At 41.4% G+C, this 24,843-nt stretch overlaps 1 protein-coding gene across 1 annotated transcript in view; it reads right to left on the bottom strand.

Moving 5' to 3' along the window:
• LOC121622870 (WD repeat-containing protein 70) overlaps positions 1-24,537 on the bottom strand; it is a 39,169-nt gene extending 14,632 nt beyond the window's left edge. Inside the window, exons 1-11 of the mRNA XM_041959915.1 lie at positions 24,487-24,537; positions 23,743-23,802; positions 23,560-23,643; positions 23,369-23,474; positions 23,006-23,222; positions 22,060-22,119; positions 21,393-21,526; positions 19,976-20,129; positions 15,583-15,659; positions 8,814-8,988; positions 83-182 (exon numbers count right to left, since the gene is read on the bottom strand). Coding sequence (XP_041815849.1) covers positions 83-182; positions 8,814-8,988; positions 15,583-15,659; positions 19,976-20,129; positions 21,393-21,526; positions 22,060-22,119; positions 23,006-23,222; positions 23,369-23,474; positions 23,560-23,643; positions 23,743-23,802; positions 24,487-24,511 — 1,192 coding nt within the window. The 5' untranslated portion in view covers positions 24,512-24,537. The remainder of the gene's footprint in view (positions 1-82; positions 183-8,813; positions 8,989-15,582; positions 15,660-19,975; positions 20,130-21,392; positions 21,527-22,059; positions 22,120-23,005; positions 23,223-23,368; positions 23,475-23,559; positions 23,644-23,742; positions 23,803-24,486) is intronic.
• Positions 24,538-24,843: the final 306 nt, after the last annotated feature.

Genomic DNA, 24,843 nt, shown 5'->3' with positions numbered 1-24,843 from the left:
TGGCGATGAATGCAACCTCAATGTGTGCAACTGCTGGCTGTGCGGTTTGGAGGATACTGTAAGACCGAGATATTTTTCTTACCGCCACGTGAAGCCAGAGTCATGCCATCGTAGGAAAAGGAGAGGCAGGAGGTGTCTGATCCTGGAATGTGTGCTTGCCGACAGTGGAACTTTGTATGCACCTAAGTGGAAAAAGAGAAAACGCACTGACCACATAGATTTATACAGGGTCTGCTATAGTTTATGGTTTAGCAGTCATGTTTAACTACAGCTTCAAATTCAAGTCCTATATGAAAAGCAACGACCAAGTATGAGTAACAAGGTTAAAAAATAAAGGTTAAATGCCATTACAAAGTCCTTTATCTCTGTAGGAAAGTAAAAGTGTGGCACAGAAGTCATGATAGCAGTAACTCATTCCTGATTCCAAAAAAGTTGGGACGCTGTGTAAAACAAAAAGCAGAATGTGATAACTTGCAAATCCTTTTTAACATTTACTCAATTGAAAACAGTACAAAGACAGTATGTTTAATGTTCATTGTTCAATGATCAACTTCATTGATTTTTGTAAATATCTGCTTTTTCTGAATATGATGATGGACAGGAGCAACAACAGACTGGGAACGCTCCATAAACACCTGTTTGGAACATTCCACAGGTAAACAGGTTGATTGGTAACAGGTGATACCATCATGATTGGGTATGAAAGGAGCATCCTGGAAAGGCTCAGTCGTTCATCTTCAAGCGTGGATGGAGCAAGGTTCACCACTTTGTGAACACATGATTGTATAAACGATATTACTACATGGGCACGGGAACACTTTGTAAAAGTGTTGTCCGTAAATAGGTTGCGTTGTGTTTTTCTTGATGTTTTACACAGCATCCCAGCTTTTTTGGAATCAGTGTTGTACGTACGTGCAAGTGAAAAGCTCGACCAGATGTAAATGATGATTATTTACAGAACAATATGGATAAATATTGCAGTCCTGTCTCTGTCTGCCTTTTCCATAAACACGCTGCCATGGTCATCACTGTTCGTGGATATTAAAAAGAGTTCTTATAATCTCTTGATGTACTACAGTAAGAAACTGTCAATGCTCTGCTTCAGCAGCAGATGTTTCAGTTGGTCACTGCAGTAACAAAAGGACCTTTTCATTTTGTGTCTTCAAAACAACACACGGTTTCCATTTCCTCCGCAAACCCCATACTATACATTTCACTATGAAGCCCACTGCACCTACGGAATACTGGCAACTTAACACATTGTACCAACCGCACTCTTTAAGAAGACTACAGACCACAGAGATTTATCTTGGCAAGCTTGGGTGCCTGCCTGGTAGATAGTATTTTGATTTTCCTTTGCTCCTACCTGAAATAGTACGGTAGTATTCCTACGGCGTGCAGTTTGCCAGCCAATAACACACATCAGACACCATTTCAGCTGCAGCGCTGAGCTAACTTTGCCCTTTTCTTTCTCATTAGCCATCCTTAAACAAGTGTGTGTGAACTAAGTGTCAACTAATATCAACGACCACCATGATCAATAACAAAATATGGACAAATTTGCTTCAACAACAACACATGTGCCAGACAGCACAGGAGGCAGCAGTAGTTTGAGGTTGAGAAGATGGAGATTGAAAACTGTTTGAACAAAGTCTTATTTTAAAAGTGTGGGTTAGGAAGTAAATAAGTCACACTGGTTCTTACTGACTAGTTGTATAATGTTTTCTGTGAGTTTAAAGGAGCTTCATAGGCCTATCTGATGGTGATCCTAATGATGTCATCAGGGATATCTTGGCTTAGGCTTGGAAACTACCATTTTTTAGCAGAAGGCCTGCGTTACAAACTGGAGGTGTGGCTTTTGAAACACGTGGGCATTTACAAGGCAAGAAAGATTAAAGACTACTGAATTAATTATTATTGATCTGAAATGGAAAGAAAATTAATCTGCAATTATTTTGATAATCAAAATCAGCTTTTCAACAAAAATGTCCCGTTTGTTATTTCTATTTTTTTTTTTTAATTTTATGGACCAAGTGATCAATTGAAGAATAGGGAAAACGATCATCAGACTGAAAATGGAAATAATCCTCAATTCAAGCCCTAAATATTGGCATATACAGTATTAATGAACACAGACAGTGCACAGCCAACATAAGATATAGCAGCTTACAGTGGAAAAAAAGGTAGTCAGCACACTGAATGTTACAGCCTTCCAGGCAATGTTTCCACCATCAAGGTCTTCCTCAAGCTAATCATGTGTTTAATTCTGCCCTTGTAACTATTTCCTCGGCATGTTGCTGTATATGAGAATGTGATCTTACTCAGCTTGGCTGTGATGATCAGCATGTATCACTGGAAACCAAGTAGGCTAAGTGACATTTAAGTTGAGGGTCATTGTATGAAGTCGAGAACAGACTGATTACAAAAGCATGAGGGGGTGGAAGCTCACCTTTGTAGTTAAAACAATGACTTTTTTTAACTGTTTTAGGAGAACAGGGAGTGTTGGTGGCATTTTAGAGGCATTTTGGAAACCATGACATATTTCCACCCCAATTAAAAAGTAATCAAAAATATTCCTAATTAATCCCAGCCACTGCGGCCTTGTCCCCCGTCGCAAACAGAAGCATTTTTACGTCTCGTCTAAGCAGCTGTTTCCAAGATGGCCAGCCATTCCATGTACTTTTTCAGCAAGTGGTGTACTACTGTACTGCAGTGTAGGGTGTGTGTGTGCCAAGGTCTGCAGCTCCAGGCTGGAAATAACCCAGCACAACAACCTCCCCCCACCCCCACCCCCACCCCAAAACACACAATTCGCTATATCTTCTTCACACAAACACACAAAGGAACAGCAAGAAGAAAAGCTCTCTAAAAGAACACGGCCACTCAAAATGTGGACAATGGACAGAAGTGAAAAAGGAGATAACCAATAAATAAATAACTCATGTTACTCTGGCTAACCTTACATTTTTTACTCTAAATTTTACATTTATGGATGCAACTAGTTATTGTTTTCATTGTTTTTTCAGTGAATCATTTAGTATATAAAATTGCCATGGTGACATCTTCAAATGGATTAAACTACTCTTACTGAAACTATTAAACTCTGGACTGTGTCTTCTCTATGCTTTACCTCTCTAGTTTTACCTGGACTCAGCACAGCCAGATTACAAAGATCGATCATTAAAAGAGAGTGGTGAAGCAATAGTCTGGGAAGTAGGCTTGCTAACACTCAAACAAACATAACCTTGGTTTATACAGCAACATTTTCATTAATTCTAAACGGAATGCAAATAAATCAGTGAAAAGGGAATTGCAGCAATACAGGCTTTCGACTCGGAAAGCTGGATAAGGAATTTGAAGTGAGCACAGAGTGTGGAAGACAGATAAGATAGAGAAATGCTGGCAAAAAGAGCAGGAGAGAGTGGAGCGTGAGGTGAATGAGTGATGTGATACAAGAAGGAAACGAGGCCATACTTCACTTCCAAAGTAAATGGAGGGAAGTTATTAACTTGGAGGAGACAGATAACACTGTTACCTTGAACTGTAGATAACATGGACTCCACTTTTTCAGGCCTTAGCCATTTAGCGTCTGTCGTCTCTCCTGGGGTAATTTTCTGCCTCCCATCATCATTTTACTCATATATTACCCTTGACTCAAATCCATTCTCTTCGTTTGTTATCTCAGATTATCTGGCCATTCTTTTATTTGCTGCACTGAAATTGACTTGGTTGAGAAATAAAAGTCAGGAGGTCAATTTAATATAAAAAAGACATTTTCTAATCTTGGCCACAGGCTATCTCTGGCCTACTAAACAGTTGCTAAAGCATAAGTTTTAAGGTTTAAACCCAGTCAAACACACACTACTCTACTGTGAGAGTGCATGGTGACAGACTGAGCTTTAAGAATTGGCTGCTTCACTGGAGGCCCCATTTCAATCATGCCATCACAATGACCACTGCACTGCTGTGTCTTGTGCACATGGACAATGGGTGTCTATCCAAACATACAATATTTACATTCATATAACTGCAAGTGCATCTATGCATGGTAGGCACAAATAGCATGGGGTCAGCGGACTATGAACAGGAGGGCATGCTAATGAACCGTTTTCTTATAATTATCTTGTCTTATGAACCACTGCATGAAGCTCAATGGCACATCGTAAAAATGGGTCTAGTGGAGAGGATAGTCCAGGTGTCTGTGAGGTGCAGAGCTGCAGGAAGGGAATATATGGCACCAAACATGGAGATCTTACACCATAAATATACTGCTAGGAGAACGTGATGAAATCTGCTTCAAGTAATTCCAGAGACAATTGCGAAGATGTGTTTGTTTCTGCTAAAACATGACCCCAAAAGAATGCTTTCCACTATAGCCACAGGTTTTCTCAGGTCAACTTGTATGAAAAGTTATGAGCTCTTGTTCGGCCCATGATGAATCACTCCGCAAAGTTTTTTTTCAAGTTCTTTTTTCATCTGACGTCTTTCTAAGATTAACACCATCTGCTGTTTGCACATGCTGTGTTTGAACCCCTTTTTATGTTGTATCATTATGTTCTACTGTTTTCAGTGTTTTTTGGTTCGAAATGAAAGAAGCGTTTTCTGCATGTCCATTTATATACATATTTAAAAATAAAGTTCTCTCATCCTGCCAGAGAAGCAGGTGGAATGAGGGAAAAAAGACAACCCTTGTCCGACTCTGGAGTAAATTATGAAGAGCAAAGCAGAGAAAAGGACGCTAAATGGGTCAGTCAAATATGCTGTAGCCTCAAAACACTTTTTTAAACTTAATTAATAATCTCTATCATTCAGTAAAAGTAGTGCCTTCAATACATAGCGGGTGGTTAATCTAGCTGCTTATTGCAATCATACACCCACTCCAGCTATTTCTAGATCATTTACTGCTGTTGTGAAGGCTTGAGTGTTTATTTACTATCCTGATGCTGGCTGGCATTGGTAGATGCCATGGTGTTTGCTTCCTGTGATAATCTACACAGCCGGTTTGTGAAACCAGATTCTCATACACTGTTTGAAACTTCTCACATGCCTTGTGACATCCTCTGTAAACTGTGCCCTTCTCCCTGGCCTAAACAAACATTGGGATGAATTGTCATGTTTTATTCAGCAGGCCAATGCATGCTTTTTCTATATAGATATGCATGTATACCTCTCATATAAGACTGAGAGTACACAGAGTACATGCATATAGGCACACAGAGCACAAATACACATCCACTCCCGTTCGGCAGCAGGACTTGATAAATAGCTGAAGGAGCACAGCATTGGGTTTCATCCTCAGCAGACTATGATAACAATCTACCACAGGGCCAACTGTTCCTAACCACGCTATCTGAGTATCATTATATAAATACTGCGAGCTCTGCCTTTAACCAGCCTCCATACTTTTACAACCGCACACCTGAAAGACTTACCGATGCCCACTGTGCAGTCAGTTCTAACATCTCACTCTGACCCCTGCTACTTTCTGTGGATCGAGTGGCCAAACCGCAGTCCTGAACAGCTGCTCTGATCTTTCATGGAAATCAACAAGTGGTGATGGTGAAGCCATGTGCGAGTGTGTGTGTGTGTGTGTTGGAGGATCACACTGAAGTGAGTGTCCACATAATATTAAAGTGTTTTCCATTAAAGTAACTTTACTTCTCTATGTCTCAGCTACAGACTGGAAAAAAAGTACGACTCCATCTCATGTCCCTTTCAGGTCTTTGTTCAGGGTTAAAGCACGGGTGAGGAATGGGCACTACACTGAAAGCTGTAGCATTCACTTGATAAAAAGTACTTATTGAAGGTCATTTAGTGACTGTTTGTCACCACATGTAAAAAGTTTGAAGGAGGGAAGATCAGGCTGTGGGGCAATGAGAGAAATCATGGAGAATGGAGGCTGTGGGACTGCGATCCAGTATAATTTTTTATGATCAGACTGTCTTTAGATAGCCAGGTGGACCAGTCTGGTTTCATTTAAAAAGCTTCCATGGAGACATGTTCATGGCGAGAGCCGTGTATGTACTCTAGTCGGTTATCAGATCCCAGACAGTTTTCTAAACATTTTCATTGGACTTTAATAAGTTCTTCTGTGATTGTCTGTTCTAATCTTCCACAGCCCCATCTGTAATAACCCACAGAGTTACTACTGTAGTTTATAGTGATACTGTGCAGAGTCACATTACTGTGTTGACGGTCCTAACTGTAAATTATGTGCTGGCCAGCACTGGCTGTTAATTTATGCTGGTGACAATAAATTGCGTGCAACTAAAATAAAAAGAGGGTGTTGAGTGGAGATAAAGAACAAGACGAGCTGAAGGCAAGAATTACAAAGGATAACAAATGAAGAAAATAATTAATTTCTGGATTAATTTAAAACTTCTTGGGGATTTCTCTCATAATTTAGGATCACAGGATCTCAGTGACAAAACCAAGAAATGCAGAGAACAAGGGTTTTCTGCAAGTTTGCCTTGTCATTTAATGATAACACTCAACAGAGTAGTTCATCAAAACCACCTCTTTTGGGCTCCCACTTTTGAAGTTTGGAAACATCTGAGTCCACCAATGACATCATAGCATTCCCCAGGTCTCTGTAGTAATGTTTTTGAATGAGGGTCTGCACCCCTCAATGCATAAACTTCCACAGAGTGCACTTTACCTGGCAACCATTTAAATGCAGCCTTGTAATTCTGGCACCGACCCCTTTGGTCAGAGAACGAGCATGCAATCACTCTCTGTGGCAGTCCACTAGAAGAGACCTACTTGACTTCCCATCATAGGATCAATCAACTCGTGTCAGGGTTCAAGAGCACGATGTGTCATCCTCAATAGCTTCTCTTCAGGATGAGCCCTAGATCAAGGTCATGTACATGATTGATCTTGATTGATCTGCCTGCATATTCTGGCCATGAGTAATAGTGATACAACAGGAGATAGGCCTCCTTTGAGGGAGGGGGGGGGAATAAAAGCACTGAGAGGTCAACTCCTTTTTAGGCTTGTGGCTGAATTCGAGTCAGCAGCACAGGTTGCTGATTAGGGCAGAGGGCACCAGCTAAATTCTTGAGCCATTCAGACTAGGACAGGCTCCAGTGGTCAGGCAACAGACATGACTATTGTACGCTGCTATGGGACGCAGGGTAAATATTTAGCTTGGAGAAAGAGGGGTAATAAATTTGGAAAGCTTTAACCCAATCACTTGCAGCCTGCTGCTATGTGCAGCAAAGGGATGGGATGATGGGTGAGTGGAGGAGAAGTGGGAGTTCATACAACATGGGAAGCATAAACACTCCTTCAATAGACAAGTAGGTATAGCGAAAACAAATCCTCCATCTAACAACATTGTTTTTGTGTGATTACAAAGTTGTCTGTTGGAATAATTATCATGTAGCCTACTTCCCATTTGACTAATCTGGATAAGCCCCTCTGTCCAATCAAGCTGTTCCAACTCACTAACTACAGCTTAATTGTCCCGGTCACTCTGTCACTATTCTCATATGAAATAACAGAAGCATTCAACCTTGTCCGCACATGGGGCTGGACAGATGAAACGATACGAAGTGGAACAAAAGAATTAGAGTAGGACTGTGCCAAAACAATGAAGGCAGAAAAACAACTAGATGTCTCATACTGGATACTGATCGTGTTAGAAAGTATTTAGCCATATCTGTGTGAAGTCAACTTATTTTCTTTAAAAAATTTGGCTGTACACTGCTTTTTAGGACACTCTAATCATTTCTCACACTGTGGATTACGAACTTGTGAAACCACGTTTGCAAAAGGGGTTGCCATTATGTAAGAGAATACCAAACTGGAATATGAAATCATCTTTCAAAATACTGAATTATGTCCAATAAGTCCCCTGTTCAGCAGAAGCGCACCTCTACCCCTTGCTTTTTTTCCTCTTCCCATCTGTTTCGTGGAGGTGAATTCAGTATGTGAACCAGCGAGCGTGCCCTAAGAAGCCAAACCCACTCTGTCACTGACAGCCATCAAGAAATCAGACTTGTGGTGGGACAGGCAGGCAGGGGTTAAGGTGTAACCATCAGTGATAAAACATTCAAGAGACCCAGAAGATCTACTTGATGAAAGATGGAGGAGCATTCTCAAGCCCTGAATGGAAGTCATTTTTCTGCCGCTTTGTCAAATAGCTCAAGTGAAAACAGCCAAATAAGTGAGAGCAATGCTGCTTGGGAGCCAAGATCAGCTATTACCTCAACTATGTGAGTCTTAAAGAATGGAATGAACACTTTGATCACTTAATTGCCTAATTAACTAATAGTGGAAAATGTACAGCAGGAAATTGTGATTGGGCCCCCCAGTAACATTCATGTAACTCAACTCAATCATAACACATCAGTTAATTCAGTTAGGTAATCAGCTATTTTGAGCCATGCTAGTGGCATGTTGATGTTAGCATTTAGCTCAAAGCAGCGTCGTGTCTAAGCACAGCCTCACAGAGCCTCTAAAATGGCTGCAGACTCTTCTATCTCCAGCGTTTGGATTGAATGACAGCGACTCTGGACCAAGCTCACTGCCATACCGGGCTAGTGGGAAAACAGGGTCAATATATGGCTGACGGGTAATTTAATAATCCTCTCAACTACCCCCAGTTTGGACAAATGCATTTTAAAGCAAAGCATTTTGAATTCTGGTCAGTGTTGGTCAGTGACTTGTTGAACTCTGACCTCTCTGCCCTGTGACTGGATGACCTGAGTCTCATTACTCTGCACCCGAGGCCATAACTAAACAGACATCCTATGTTTACAACGTACTGCACATTGTGGTGGTTGGTATGTGTTTGTTTTAAGACTCACGCTGAGGTTTCTGTCCCAGATCTGGATGGTGCCATCCTGGCAGCCTGCTGCAATGAGCTTCCCATCACGGCTGTAGGTGCAGCATGTGGGGATGACCTTCTTCCCCTGGAAGGAGCGTGGTTTGAACACAGACTTGTGCTTCTTCTCTGAGCTCAGGTCCCATGTGCGCACAGTGCTGTGGACAGACAGAGAATGTAATTTATCCTCAACCATTATGAATCGCTCATAAAATATCCATCCTTAAAAACATATTTGGTCATTAACACCATCCACCACCATAATAAATCAGAGTCATATTGAGATACAGTGTGCTCCAGCCATTCTCATGCACAGCTACAGTATGTGGTGCAGGGTGATGGTTTAGCAAACGGCAAAACAGTAGATCAGTCTGACAGGCACGTCCAAAGCTTCCATGAAATTCTTAGACATATTACAAAACCTGGACCACTGAGAAGGAGGAATTCAAATGCAGATTTTTTTTATATTATGTGTGCAAATAGCATTTTTTTTCCCCAAAATATCATACAATTTAAGAATGAAAAGGATGAATTTCCTCAATAAAGACCTTGGACCCTTGGAGCAAGCAGATTATTTAGGCTAGTCAAAGCAATTGTCAGTATTTCTGCATTCTTCAAATTTCAAACTAGAGTGGACAGTGATCTGAGAAAACCAAGTTGTTTAGGTTAAAACAAGGTGGAACATTTCACCTTTGACCCCGTTGGCAGTGTTTGCTGTCCAAGCAAGAGTTCACCTATCTTTTAATTCATCAGGACTTTTGTGAAAACCAAAAAAGTGTGTGAGGTAGGCAAGCTAGATGAAAAAATAAGACTGCTATAGAAACTGATAAGACAAAAAATGATGACAAGAGAGGACAAACCGAGCTGTCCACCAGCATTGCAAGTGACCTCCCGAGCCTTAAACCTGCACATTTATTTGCTGAACTACCTGACTACACACAAACATGTTTAGCCAACCTCTTACACACCCACACAACCACTTTTGCCAGACAGAGTGTGTCTAAATGTGTGTGTGCCCCACTGCCTGCTTTAGTGAGCATCATGCCCTTTGGGTCATGAGGTCAGCAGAGGAGTATAAACATACAGGCAGAGCTGCTACTAACAGACAGGCAAGGATTCCTCTGTGGCCGGCTAAGTCACAGACACACACTCAACTGTGTTTGGATAAGTCTAACAATGTGATACAAATGCCAGCTGAAGACATATGGTTTGAGTGAAAACTGGCAAGGGTCAAATAAAACTCTGTTTGATACATAGTTGTTTAAATCTGCATAAACCAAAGCTGTTAATAAATCAAAACATCTCTTGCTGGAGAAAAAGATGCAAAAGCCACATATAAAAAGAGGTTGCCCAGTGCAACGTAAAGGCTACTGCATTGTACACTTAAGTGTTTACAAGAGCTGATATAAGTGTGTGTGTGAGAGAGTGAATGAGAAAGAGTGATAGCCAAAGACTGGATGACAAATTGGTCCACCTGCTGCTTCACACAGACATCTCAATTTTGTTTACAGAGGACTGTAGGCGTCTGTCAAGCCAATAAGGACAACATAACCTTTCGCGTAGCACACAAAACCTGGAATGCTATTTATCGTAAGTCGCTCTTTCCAAAACATGGCAGTGCTGGCTGTCAGGGGGACAGAGCAGAGAGGCTGGAGCCCACCAGTGTCGAGCCAACCATGAGCACAGGGCGAAGACTGCACACCCTCACCTGTCAGGAGCTAGACACAGAGCAGGGCATTGAAGGGAAAACTCAGAGCTCTAATATGTGGTACTTGTTAAAGTGTAAAAACTTTCCATTGCCCATTAGAGTGACAAAGATCAAAAGAAGCAATAATAAAAATGAACTGCAGCTTCACATAATTGATGTTGCGCCTTTTATTCCAGAGGGAAACATCTGGGGCAGTGTCAAACCTTATTCTCACAGAGGAGGTGGTTGTTTGGGGGAACTTAATACCAATGAAAGAGTATGAGATGTCAAAATATTCACATGCTGCACGAAGAAACCACCAAAAAACATTCAAGGGCAATACCTACACCCGTTCCTCTTCCCTGCAACCCTGTTTTCCCTTCAGTCGGCAGCCCCCTTCTCCCACACAGACGCTTCAGAGACAGAGAGGTGAATGTAATAAAATGAGACCCATACATCCTCAGTCATGCGTGTGCACTTTACGAGGAAGCACAGTCATTCACACATCAACTGCGGAGTGACATCTCCCCAGGCCCCAGATTTTATCTGTCTGTCAGGTTATAGGCCAACTGGGGGTGATGGTTGCTAGGATGACTTTCCCAGATGATGAGATAAGAAAGAGAGGCATAAGAAAGATGTAAGTCTTGTATAAGGTTGTTTATTGGTCAGATTCCGGTGATGTGTTGCCCGATGGCCGGTTGACTGACTAACTGGGGCTCTGTTATGAGACAGGCGGATTAGGAGGGGGAGATGCTCAATCTTGCATCGCAGCTGAGGAAGATAAAGTGGGAAAAAAAACAGAAGGATTTGGGAGCAGGCATACACGCCGTGACACTCAAGCACAGTAAGAAAAAACAAGAAACATTCTGGACTAAGCACAGATGCACTGTGGGTACAGTGAGATACTGATTCAAACAAATTCACAACATTATTAGTGTGGCTCCAAAGTAGAAAATCAGCCTAAAAAAGGCCTTAGGAGGGCAGGTGAGACCACACACTACAGGTACAAAACGCTTGACTCACGCTGAAAGAAGTCAAGACAGCTCTTCAGATTTAATCAAGGAATCTGGTTGATAAAATGCCTCCTCACCATGTCCCCATAAGGAAGTGGGCCCATGTTTACTTCAGTAAAAAAAGAAACAAATATTGTACTCACACACTAAAGAACTACAGGTTCCTGTCAGTCAAAAAGTCAGCCATGACTGTAAATTGAACAAGGAGGATAAATGCGTTCCTTAAAGCTATGGTATGTGCGTTCTTGGGCAGGATATGGAACACTTGCAGTGTAAGGCGGCCAACAGTTGGGGACGAGCTGGACTGTGGATGAACCTGATGTGGTTAAACTGTGTGAATTGCCCCAACATGCTCGCACATACTATATGATGTCTGTCCTCACTCTTCATCCCTGTTCTGTCACGCAGATCACACTTAATAACATGGTAGTAATGCCATTTTCGTCTCAAAAAAATCCAAAGTAGGTTATCAACAATACTGACTTATACAAAAGTGCTGACTATAATCATGCCAAAAAAACAAAACAAAACCACCATAGTTAAGCAGGATTTATCCAAACAGCAGATCCTGAATCAGCTCTTTGTGACTTTCTATTTTTGTGGATGCTCTCCAATGAGAATTACTTAGTATGTCACATTTATTACATTACGTGTTTGGTTTGAGCACAGGACAAAGACAAATCGTTTGTATCTCTGCAGAAAAATTACCTTCCTTGTTGTCCTTTGGGGCTCCTTGCATACAGCTACACATCCAAATCCAGCTGCAGCCCTGACAGCAGGCCAGCACAAAGGGAATCCCTGGCATTCAAACCTCCTGGAAACATTCCTCAAATTGTGTGTATTTGTGTGTGCACATGCTCAAGTGTGTCTCAAGACTCAACAGAAGTAACATGTGGTCCCAATTAGAAAGTCGCCATTTGTCCTATCCTCTGCTCCACTGGCTGAAATTTCAGTCACAAAAAGAGCACAACATGAATTTTTGATCGTTCTCCTGGGGCACTATAAAATGACATAAAGTAAAACCAAGAATCAGCCGTGTCATGTTGTTGAAGCCACGAATGCAAAGCTTTCCACAGCGTTATAGTTTGTTAACAAGTCTACAGTATGCGGTTTGTTAACTTTTAACAGAATTTATTTAAGAATTTTTAAGCCACTGCTGTTTCATACAAAAGGCTGCAGCTCACAAAAGTCCCAGACATATTTTTAGTTTACTTCAAGTCCAATCCTGCCAAAGAAATACTTCCAAAGGGAATAGACCCAGCACATATTGCCTTCCCTTTCTGAGAAATAAATCTGTGGTTTTCAAGCAGGTGTTCAGTCTTTCAGCAAAGACTCGGTTAAAGTGGCTCAGCGCTTTAATACGCATTTGGACCCCTTGGATCAAACTTGAATGATGTTGGAAAACATTTTGCCATTTTACAATCGCGCAGCTTTCAAACAGAATGACACAAGAATGTGAAATGTTGACACGTTCACACCATCAGTGCTTTTCACTGCCAGACTTCAGTCGCACGGTTCTGCTGAAGCCTCCATTCAACCTTCAGTGTGCAAGGACAATCACTACCACCCCGCTGCTGCATTATTATGCTTCATCAGTACTTCCCTCTCATCCACTTCCTCTCAGGGAGACAAAGTCTGGGAAAATGAAATAATCCAAGGAGCTGGGGGGCAGATCTTATGAATGAGATTCCATACAGCTAGGTGGGGCCTTTAATTAAGGAGCTGGGCGGTCCACTGATCATGCTTAATAACCTATTCAAATAAACCCAACAAAGACTCTCTAACTAGGCTGACACAGGAAGAAAGACAGCAAGCCTAGGTGTTGGTCTGATGTTTAAGCTGATACAGCCAGGGGCAGACACCCACTGGTACTATTGGCCAACTGCTGATCCATTCTCAAGAGGCCCACTGACAACAGTATGGCCTCTGAAGACCCCAAACTGCCGACTTCAAAGGATGGCACTGAAGTTGAGGGAGCAGCACACATTTTGAGGTGGGGAGGGATGAAGAAGGGGAAGAAACGGTTTGATGGCCCCTCCATAAAAACTGGAGCATTGCTGATGGAGCTAAAGAAGGACGAGCAAGAGGTAACTGAGAGGTAACAATGAGGCAAACACGCTCTCAAACATACAATTCTGACCGTTTTTCTTTGCTTTTTTTCCAAAATCCCGACCAAGACTCATTTTGCACGAAATTACATTAGACCATAAAATGTTGTAAAATTCAGAATTCAATTCAGTTTCAATACAGAAGTTGAAAGTTTGGGTCTGTCATGTGTGCTGAGATTGCAGAAGTCCTCATGTCCTGGGCCCAGTTGCAAAAAGGAGGATACATTTGCTGAGTAAAATCCAGAATGCCCCCTTATGTGGATGGATCAGAAAACTGGTTGCCTTTCGTTTAGCTTAATGTAAAGCTCCAGCAGCTTTGCTCTGAGGTGCTCAGGTTGTCCTCCACAGATGCTAAAATTTACCATGCCGAGAAAAAAAAGTACACAAACAAGGACTAAAGTACTGTGATCTGTATGTTTGGCACCTGTTTAAACCCTCGCAGCTACATTCTGTTTGCGCTGGAGGAATGAGAGGGACTTGATTGGCGAAGTGAGGTTTGAGGGGTAGTAGTCAACCAAGAAAGTCAAGTCCAGCACTTAATCAGCAAGCAGGCCCTGTATTGCAATTCACATTACAAATAAGTGCAATTGCAGAGATTTGACAAGGGGTTAGATGGACATCTTTCCCCTGTAAATCACCATAGGCAGTCCCTCCCTCTCCTTCCTGTCTCCGACACTGCCTCTTTCCACCTCTCAGGTTGCTGCGCCGACCTGCTCTGCTGCTGTGAACCCTCCTCACATGCAGCTGCTCTGCCTGTGAATGGTTCCCTGTACGCTCCTCTCCGCTGTTCTCCTGTGAGCTGGCCTGGGGCAACACCCAGTGCTAACGTGCCAGGGGAGGATTTCCAGAGCCTCAATGAGAGCTAAATAAACCGGCCTCCACATCTGGGAGAGCAGTAACACTGGTAAACACTGGGCCACGGCCTGCCCACTAAGCCAAACCCTTGTTTCCACTTAATGATGATGGCCCTGGGTTTCTGCACTGCTGTCTGTCACACTCACTTAGACTCATCACTGTGGTCACACTCAAAGTCACCCGTATTCACTCACACCTGTACACAGGTCAAAGGGTTACAGCTCCTGCAGTCATACTGGACTAGTGCTGCTTTAGAGGGGGAAGAAGACTCTTAATGCTCTGCTTTCTGAGGCAGAAAAAAATTATAAATGTGTGTGTGGGTGACGTCTTCTTATCTCCAGCAGTGTTTCTCTGGTCCAAATCACTGCATGCAAATAAAAAGGGCTGCTTTGGACTACATCCAGTATAAAATGTGCCATGTGTCAATGCACAGCTGTGAGGCCAGGGTACACTTTCCAGAGGCATAATCTGGACTAGAGGACTCCCTGCTGGTGACAGAGGACATGAGAGCAAAGAAAAGCCCTGTAACCTTGCCTTGGACATGACATACACAAGTTAGTTGGCCAGTAAGGAGGATTCTGAGTAAAACTGGAAAACATACTATTCAGGAGGTGTTTCTATATTATAATTAAATATGTAACATCCTAAAGTAAATTTCTGCTGAGGAGATAAATGGACATTTTGTTTCTGGTAGTCTCTGTACCCTGGATCATTTAAAAATGTTTTCCTACGCATTCTGAGTAAGTCTTACGGAATCATAAATTTAAATTAGCAAAATTCATTATTTACAATTAGTAACAGGAAACAGAGATGACAGTGACTGGTTTCATCCAGAGGATACTGTGCCTTAATGGACGTTCTAAATATTTATTAGTAACAATGACACATTCAGATACTGGTAAACCAAGTAAATGTTTGATATGCTTCTATATTTAGTTGCTGTATTGGTGACAGTTTCGCCCACTGAAAAGGTAATAAACTACAACATGACTATATACTACATATATAATCCTACAGTCTGTACAATAGTGCAGCTACAACAAAGACAAAGGGAAACTACTACGACTACAATGCTTGTTTAAAGCTCACCCATCATTGGAGCAGGTCATGAACTCTTCTTTAATCTTGGGATGCCAGCAGCCACTGTTCAGCATCGCTGTGTGGCCCTGAAAAGAGCAGAAAGTGAAAATTAACAAACTGCACACAGCTGTTGGCCTGATCTTGTGGCTGGCTTCCAGTCGCACTGAGGTGCAGCACGCACCTGTGACTCATGTGGTTTACTGTGGAGCATGTCTGCAACGTGGACATTCAGGGCTACAATTTGCCCCCATTTTCTTTAGAGACCTGCTATAGCAGTTATAAAAGGGGAAATATCACCAGGTGGATTCAGGAAGACGTATTTGGCAATCTTACTGAGCACAAATTACGTGCAAAGACAGTTGCTGTTACTCACTGTTAAATCTTGAGCCAAAACCACAGCACAAAAGGTTATCAGTTAATTATTTCAAGGGTGCTTTTACCTCTTTGTGACGATGCATTTTCGGAGCTGTGTGGTGTGAAGTGTTTAGCAACTACCAGGCCTGTATCCACAGAGTCTCAGCTGTCTACTACGTAAACAAAAGCTCACTAAGTTGGGCTATACCAAATAGTTCAAAGCTTTGAAGCTCATTCATAATGTTGACATTTGAATTCTACATCAGATTTTACTTTTTAAAATTGTCAGATTAAAGAGAAATTATCTCCAGGTCAACCCATCTGCAGCAGCGAGCCGTGGAAGTGCTGTACTGAACAGTATGCTAAATAATCTCTCTTTGTTGACTGCTTACTGGAAATATTACAAGTACTTTCCTTCATGAATGTACAGAGAGGACAGGGGAAAAAGAGAGACTGGAAGGAAATAACTGAAAGAAATGGAGTCTGGTGAGTGCTGAGTTCAGATAGAGGCTGCACTGAAAACAGCCACACACACACACACACACACACACACACACACACACACACACACACACACACACACACACACACACACACACACACACACACACACACACACACACACACACACACACACACACACACACACACACAGTCAGTGCCTGCTGTTACTTGCTATCTCAAGGCTAACATATAGTATTCTGGCTGTTTGGGCCAAAACAAAAATGATCCTACAGTCACACCTGTACAAGTAAGTTAAAAACGCTTTATTTCCCCCTTTTCTTGGGAGTGATCATAAAACATGATGACAGACATAAGAAGCTTAATTTGAAAACCTCAATAGAAGCCTGGAACAAAAGACATTTGGTACAGTCCTACCTGGGAGGCATAATTATGTTGCCTAATCTGAATGCACCTTAAAGGGCTCTCCCTGGAGGACAGGATCTGTTTGTAACCTCAACTTTTGGCCTTCCTCGACATAGACCTTATAACTGAGCCAGGGAGCTCTGAAACAGTGCAGCAGGTTGTGTCACGGCTTCAAACAGCGAGCTCCTAGAAGAGTAACTTTTAAACGTTTCCTCTGTTGGAGTAGTCCTGTGGAGAATTACTCATAACAAATGACTTCAAAGCGGGATAGCCCAGTGAGAGGCCTCCCCTCACTGCCAGGTCAGAGAGGAACACTTCAGTGTACTGCAAACAGGCTTCAGACATGACATAACGCTATTTGACAAGATGCTCATGCTGCAAGTTGACCGAATGACATTGGTATGTGTGCATCAGGAAGAGAGGCCTGCCTGTTCACTGTCAAATACTTCCAAGCACACCACTTTAATAATCAATAAAAAGGGAACTGGAAATGTCTTGCTGTTAACGACTAAAAAGGACCAATGACAAATTACTGAGTTGTTAAATTTTATGGTAAATTACACAACCACTATATGATGAGGTTAAAGCTCAAATGGGCTATGAATGGTTGCTTCCCTGCTCTGTGCAATAACATCAAAATAAACGGATTCATCCATCACTTGAACTTCATGATTTGGGTAAAGGGGCCGCTACCTTCCTAAACAAATCTGATTCCTCTTCCTCAACAGTTTAGGACAACAAATTGCCAATGACTAAAGAGAAACAGACTGACATCCATAATAACAGTAAACAAAAATAGAGCATGATAATGGCAAACAGCTCCAAGAATGGAAAGCTCTCTGAGAAAAAGAAGTGACTTGCCGGGACAACACTGGCATGCCCACATCGTTTTCGCTGCAGTTGCATTTAGGCTAAACAGGATTGTGTATTTGTTTGGTTTAAGTTTACAAGTGCTGAAAGTTTTAATCAAGTAGTTGATGGACTAAAAATTGGAGCTGAATAGTCAATAGATCAATAAACCAAACTATCAGAAAATTAATTGACAACAATTTTGATTATTTAACAGGTAATTGTTGAAAGTTTAGGTCCTTTATGGAGCAAAAATGCTGAACATTCTCTGGTTTCAGCTTGTCAGACATGAGGATTTGCTGCTTTTCTCTGGCTCTCTTTTTTGGACTGTTGGTTTGACACAACAACCAATTAGAAGATTTTGGGATAATGGAAACTGTGCTATGGATTTTTCACTATTTTCCTTGATTTTATAGAGTTATTAAAAAATAAATAAAATCACATTATGGCATCCTACCGCAGGTGTATATAAACCTCTCTGCACACAGTGGGTTGAGCTGGGAAGTGAGTAATTGAGAGAGGCAGAGCAGAGGCTAGGACTTAATTATCACATGAGACACAGCTAATCGACTGGGACATTGTTGGCGGGCCAAAATGCATTTTCATTGAACCAAACTCTCCCATCAGCTCCAGATGGGACTGAGCAGGACAAGAATGTAGGACATCCAGGAAAACACTTGCAATCAATGGGCCTTCACTTGTTCAAGTAACTCATATGGATGGTATAAACCATGTCTAAATGCACTGCAGCTGGCACAGATGTTTGGTGGCCACCAATACAGCTTCCTTAAACACAGTAAAATCCAAACATGGGCAATTCATTAGGTTCCTCCTTTGTAGATGCAGGTACAAGCAAGAGATGAACCACGACAGGAATGAAAGCATGTGGTGTTCCTCTCCCCTTGAGACTGCCTCTGGCTGGTCACACAGTACAGACCATTATCCTCACGTACAAAAACAGACCAGCTCGTGGCTACACCTTGCTACCATTATGCATTGGCAGGACGTATCCATGGAGCAGAGGAGCACAGCATCTAGACTGTGTTTAGAATGAGCAGCACTCTCGGGTACACTGCTGTAACTGTAATAGTGAAAACATGAATACCTGCAACATCTTTAAAAGCGGCTGTAATCCTTATTTTTATCCTAAAAATGTATCAAATGCCAATGTGAAAGGAGTCGCTTGTTGTGATAACCTCCATAAAATTATCACATCAACACCCCACCTCGCTCTATGGGGCTTTATAGTAAGTTTCAGCTCATGGTTTAGCTGCTGGTCCACAACTTTACTTGGTAAAGTTTGGTTCACTCTCACTGCTCTCATAGTGTGAGCGGCCACAGTGGGCAGCTGTTTTCAGTGAGAAAGCGCACTGTACACTACCTCCTCAGGACCAAATGGCAGACAGACATAGTTAGCAACTAGCTGGTGAACACAGTTAAGTATTTAGGAGCTAAAGAGCCAGATATTTCCCAGGGGAGTAGGCAAAGCCAAAAGAAAAAAAAAAAAGCTTACAACTGAATAAGGGAAGTTTGCCATATTATGCTGATGTGTGGTGAATGTTATGATACTAAATAGTTGCAGTGCATCACCTGGGTGGGTGCTACACATTGGTGTTGGTTGAGGTGGACTTCCCCTCCTTCACTGAAGCACTTTGATTATCATGACAAAACACTATATACTGAAATTATTATTATTATTGTTATTAGTATTATCATTTTATTAGAGATTAAAGATTAGTTCCAGTTTATTACGACATTGGTCTTATTTATATTGCTCCTGCAATCATTTTGGTCAGCACTAATAACACTGTAGTCATCAAGATAATTGCAGAAATCTGAGAATGCAGAAAAATTAGTAAACAGAAGTCAAACGGCAAGACAGGAGCGGTTCAAAAATCAGACAGGTTTTAATCAAATATCCAGGTTTGCCATTTCAAAGATAAAATTGAGGGAAACAGTGACATTATTGCCCAAATTGTCTGTCGTAAAATACCATCTCAGTTAAGAGACCAACTTTTTGGTTAAACACGCTGTACTTGGTGTAGTGTGCACATACTTTTCCCCCTGCAATTAGGGATTATTACTGATATTTCTGGTGCACTCACTTCAGTTTTTTTTCTCCACATAAGGTGGTCCATAATCCTGCTACATTGTTGGCTTGTTTAAAACCTGTCTAATCATCTGACCACCCTTGGGTTTATTGCCACATCAGACCTCAGCAATTATTTTGAGTGAGTACAATATTATGATAACGAAATGAAACAATGGCCAAAACTACTAAAATAAGATCCAAGTTGTAATAAAACTGAACTATATGTGAGCACCACTTTACCTTGGTGTTGGCCATATCCACAATGTACTGGTCTCCCTTTATACATTCCATGACATTGAAGCCATCACGGTCCAACACCTTCGCTTGTGCATTGCCAGAAACCACCAGGATAACATCACCAGTGATGCTGTACTGCAGGGACTTGATCTGATGGCTGAGGGGATACACACACACATGAACACACATGAAGACGACATATGAGAGAAAGTAGACACATTTAGTTTGTATTTCTGTGATGCTGATAAGTTCTGATAAGTGTCCTGGTGCCAGTTTGCAAGCCATCTGCGAGCTGTGATTGTACAGGACTTCTGCACAAAAACAGTGTTACATAAGAAGCTTTTAATTCTTCAAAGGGTTCAGGGACAAAAATAAACACTAGATACATGTAGCTATAGGAACAAAACAACACAACATCTGATGTGCATCTGATAATCGGTATCTTTGATCTATGACACGCAACAGACACACAGTTTAACTAAGAAACGGAAAGAATGATAACACACTCTGAAATATAATGAAACACACTGAAAGAAAATAGACAACATAATTCTGTTGTTACAGACATGTACCACAAGAAATACAATAAGGTATGCATAGTAGAAAAATAACTTTAGAGGTGTATTTAGTGCTTTTCAGAGTGCGTATATGATTTTTATGTTTTCAATTTTACACTGAATAATGTTCTACAAAACACTGCAGAGAATACAATTTAAGAGACAGGGAACTGTCTGGACCACTTAACCTGAGTGAGATGAGCATTAACACAGCAGGAGGTACTTGAGGCAAAAACATTTCTGTGCACAGAGCAAAAAGTTCCATTGCTGAAATGAAAGATTGGTCAGCACCAACGCTGTTTTTAATTGAGAGGTTTTGTCATCTTCAGAGACTCACTACACAGCACCAAATGCTCATATTATTCAATGCTTTAATTTGCCTTTTTGGGCCAGGAGAGCGGAAAGGCGGACCTTTACAGCACAGCTTTATATATGAAGCCCAGCCTGTTAGTAAACCAGACAGGCTACTGGATCACATTGAAATCAAACTAAATGTAGCGTAAATTTCTGTTAATAAGCGGAGGCCTGCTCCAGCTCAGCCCACTGGTTCCCAAAACCAAAAAAGAATTCGATCTTTGATGATGGCCTTGGTGAAACACAGAATAAACACGCACAGACACACAAACACCCACATATCTCGACCATCTGCTTCTGAAAGGCTCATTTTGAATGAAAAGAGAGGATGTCACAGAGTTAACATGAGGCTCAATGAAGCTCAACAAATGTGTGTGTGTTTGTGTACGTGTGCAGATTTTGGAACACATAAATGATGTGAGTGTACTGGATGTTTGCATGATACTAATTAACCACATGTTAAGCAACTGTGTTGATGTTCCACGCTGTGTTCTCGGAAGTGGACTCACCACTCACAGGGCTGGAGGGATCGGAAGGCTTGCAGGGCCTGGTCCATCCCGGCAAAATCCCAGAACCGCACATCATAATCATACCCGCCAGTCACCAGACGGGCTCCAGAGGGGTCTAAGCCAAGAGCAGATACCTGAGGAGACAGTCACCTTATTTAAAACTAAACGATGATCTATAAGAAGCCTGTATGGCTCAGAGGACAACCAACTATCAAAGTATTCACACGGCCTTGTCTAAACGCAGCAAAAATAAATAAAAGCCAAATATTTAACATTTGTTCTTGTGTACTAATCATATTATTCAGGAAAAAAAATTGCAATCAGCACTGGATCTGGATAACAAATTGGTTCTATGCTAAAAACAAAAAACAAACTTTACCCCTTTTCTCACGGCTGCAAAATATCAAGGAACACAGACTTGCTGCTCTTATTGCTAAAATTCAGCAAAAAGTTGGGTAACTGTTGCTTAAAATCCAATAACTGGTGTAGATCTCCACTATCAGATGTTTTAGTATGTGCATAATGTAAATAAAAGATGGTGTTGATTACAAGCTACTTATGATGAATAAAAACCTTCTTCATTTTAACAGAAAGCCATTGATTACATTTCCATAGAGCCACATAAGGAACAATTATAATCAGTGAGTGCTGAGAGAAGAAGTCTTACTGTCTTGGTGCCGTGCTGCAGAGTAATCTCATGAGTGTCTGGAATCTTCTTCACTGGATTCTACGTTGGAAAGTTGAGATGAACAACCGTAAAAGACTGAAGAAGGCTGAATTAGGTGCGTAGTTATAGTGAAGCATTCCATTCCAAGATTCAATTACACATGACATTTTAACTTTAATAGGCTGTATGACTAAAGCGCCTGGAATCACAGCCATCAGCTGCAAATAAATGAGTGGGAACAGTTACGCTGTTGGATGTAAAAGGTTAGGATCAGAGCTATTTCACTCAGAGATATTTCCTTCCCTACGTGGCAGAGTGTGAGTACTCCTCATGCGAACACAGATGCCGATCACCATACTTTTGAGCAATGCTGCATTTAAGATGCTGATGTGTTTTAGGCGACACAGATATTTTGGAATGAGAAAGAAACAGTAAAAAAAAAAAAAAACACCTAAGAGACAATATTAATTACTGTTCAGTCGCACAGATCATTGTTGTCCTAGAACGCCAACCACAGATGATATTTTCTTGTGCTGCCATCTAGTGGTGAAATCTTAAAAGCACCTGACAGGACGGACCAAACAGGTGCCTTGATTTGCATGTTTTCACTGAAGACACTGAGACATGTAACAGCAGAAGAAGCACAGGTATAAATGACAGATGGCTGAACTTACAATTAGTTGCTTTGGTTTCAGGGTTCTGGTCTTGTGCCATTTCTATACAAGTGCTATACATACTACCTCATGAATGACAACAATGTTAATGTTATTAGTAACACTTGTGCTTTTCCTACTCTTACAAGTCGAAATGTTTGCTCTGAAAAAGGCCTATATGAGACAGCAGGAAAACAGAATGGAAGTTTTAGATAGAATTACTAAAAACTCAAGGATAACCACAGATAATCCACACAAAAAGCCTACTGTTTAGTGGGACATTTCAGACATACATCATCGTCATCATCTTGTGCCTCCCCTTCATCATCATCTTCATCGCTGTGAGCCGTGCTGCCTGTGTAACCTGGTGGACGAGTCAGCCTTAAACACTCATCATCATCATCATCTTGGGCTGCATGTTGAGGAGGCAGTGGAGGTCCAATAAGCTCTGAATCTGAGTCTGAGTCTGAGTCTGAGTCACTGTCGCTACTGCTCTCACTTTCCTGTTTTCTAAAAGGAAAAGAAAAGAATTGACAGGAGAATTGTCAGTAAAAGCAAAAACTTATTTTGACATGAAATTAACCTCTGAGGCAGTGGCAGCCCAACCAAACTAATATAGTATTCATAAATAATCAAACAACAAAATCCCTGATTACCTGGAAGTAGCAGCTGCAGCTTTGTCTCTCTGAGCATGGACTGATGACTTGAATGATTTGGAGCTCTCCCCTTCCTCCTCCATCTGACTATTCTTCTGCCGCTCATCTACGGAAGCAGCATTTACAGTACAGTTACACACAAGCTGGTGACAGAATAACTACAAAACAGCTTGTCTTGTTTTTTAACCCACCTAATACATGCTGACTCCTCTCAATGGCCGTTCGACGGGTCTGTTCAAAAATGGCATCCAGGTCAAATGTGCGGGCCTTCTTGCCTGAGGGAAGGAAGACAACTTACATGACCAATGACTGACGCAAACCAGTCAGTTTATCATATAAGAAATAACATTATTGACCACTTGTGCTGTACATACCAAACCCAGAAAATCCCATTACAGATGCCATGTCTCCATCACCACTCATCTTGCCCGATGCTGCAAAAGAGGTGAACCAATTGTTAATCATAGCTTGGGTTATTTTGTTCATTGTGAAAACTGCAATGAGAATTTGCTTTTTACATGAATGCTTAAAAACACAGGATGTAGCTCTCTTGGTTTGCTGCTGGAAGCAAAGCAGCATCAACTACAGGCAACCCGTCTGCCTCCATCGAAATATGTAACTCAACTGTTAAGTCAAATACCGAAGTCTTCAACAAACTGGATCTGAGTCACAAAAAATGTTTGAGTTTAGTTGAGTTTATAGACTCACTTAGACTAATTTGGCCTTATCACTTTATGTTAGAAAACGTTTATATATTGACCCTTGGCTGCTGGCTAACGTTAACAGCAGCATTTCAGCTCGAATGAGAAAATAGATTAAACACTAGCAAAAGCTCACAATCGTTGTCGGACATTTAAAGCTGTGACTAGGAACAGCTAAATGGCTTTTAAAGATCTGTGTTGGAAATAGGAGAACACCAAGGCAGAGAACATAAGCTAACAAATAAGCTAGCAAAAACAGCTAAGGCGTCTGTTTTTTTTTCGCGAAGTAGCTTAAGGTAGCTAGCTGACGAATTTCAAACAAACTGGAAATACAGCCCAATATACCTGAACCCATATGTAAGTCGTGTGAAACAAATATACAAAACTTAAAGATGTGTGAGAGCAAAAAGTTGCTACCTTCATCCACTTTGTTAGGATCCATGTTTTCAAATACGAAGATTATCTTTGACCTTCCGGAAGTAGTAGTAGTTCTTCTTCTTCTTCGGCGCTTGTTACGGCAGAGTTTTCAGAAGTGCGCAACACTTCATATACATTTTTACGTACATCTTTATATACAGTGTGTGTGTGTGTGTGTGTGTGTGTGTATACAAGTGTGAAGAGGTGCAAAATTAAAATGGACCGAAAACTGCAACATCATGGCATTTCTAAAGACATAAACTTCTCTGTGGCTCTTTTTGCTGTTGAGGGAAGTAACATAGGATCTGTCTAATGTAGGAGAAATTGGTAGATCCACATTAAAATCCACAACTCAAT

This window comes from Chelmon rostratus, chromosome 19, assembly GCF_017976325.1.
Source record: "Chelmon rostratus isolate fCheRos1 chromosome 19, fCheRos1.pri, whole genome shotgun sequence".
NCBI classification, from domain to species: domain Eukaryota; kingdom Metazoa; phylum Chordata; class Actinopteri; order Chaetodontiformes; family Chaetodontidae; genus Chelmon; species Chelmon rostratus.
Note: the sequence above shows the minus strand (reverse complement) of the source record. Positions and strands in the feature narration are given on the sequence as shown.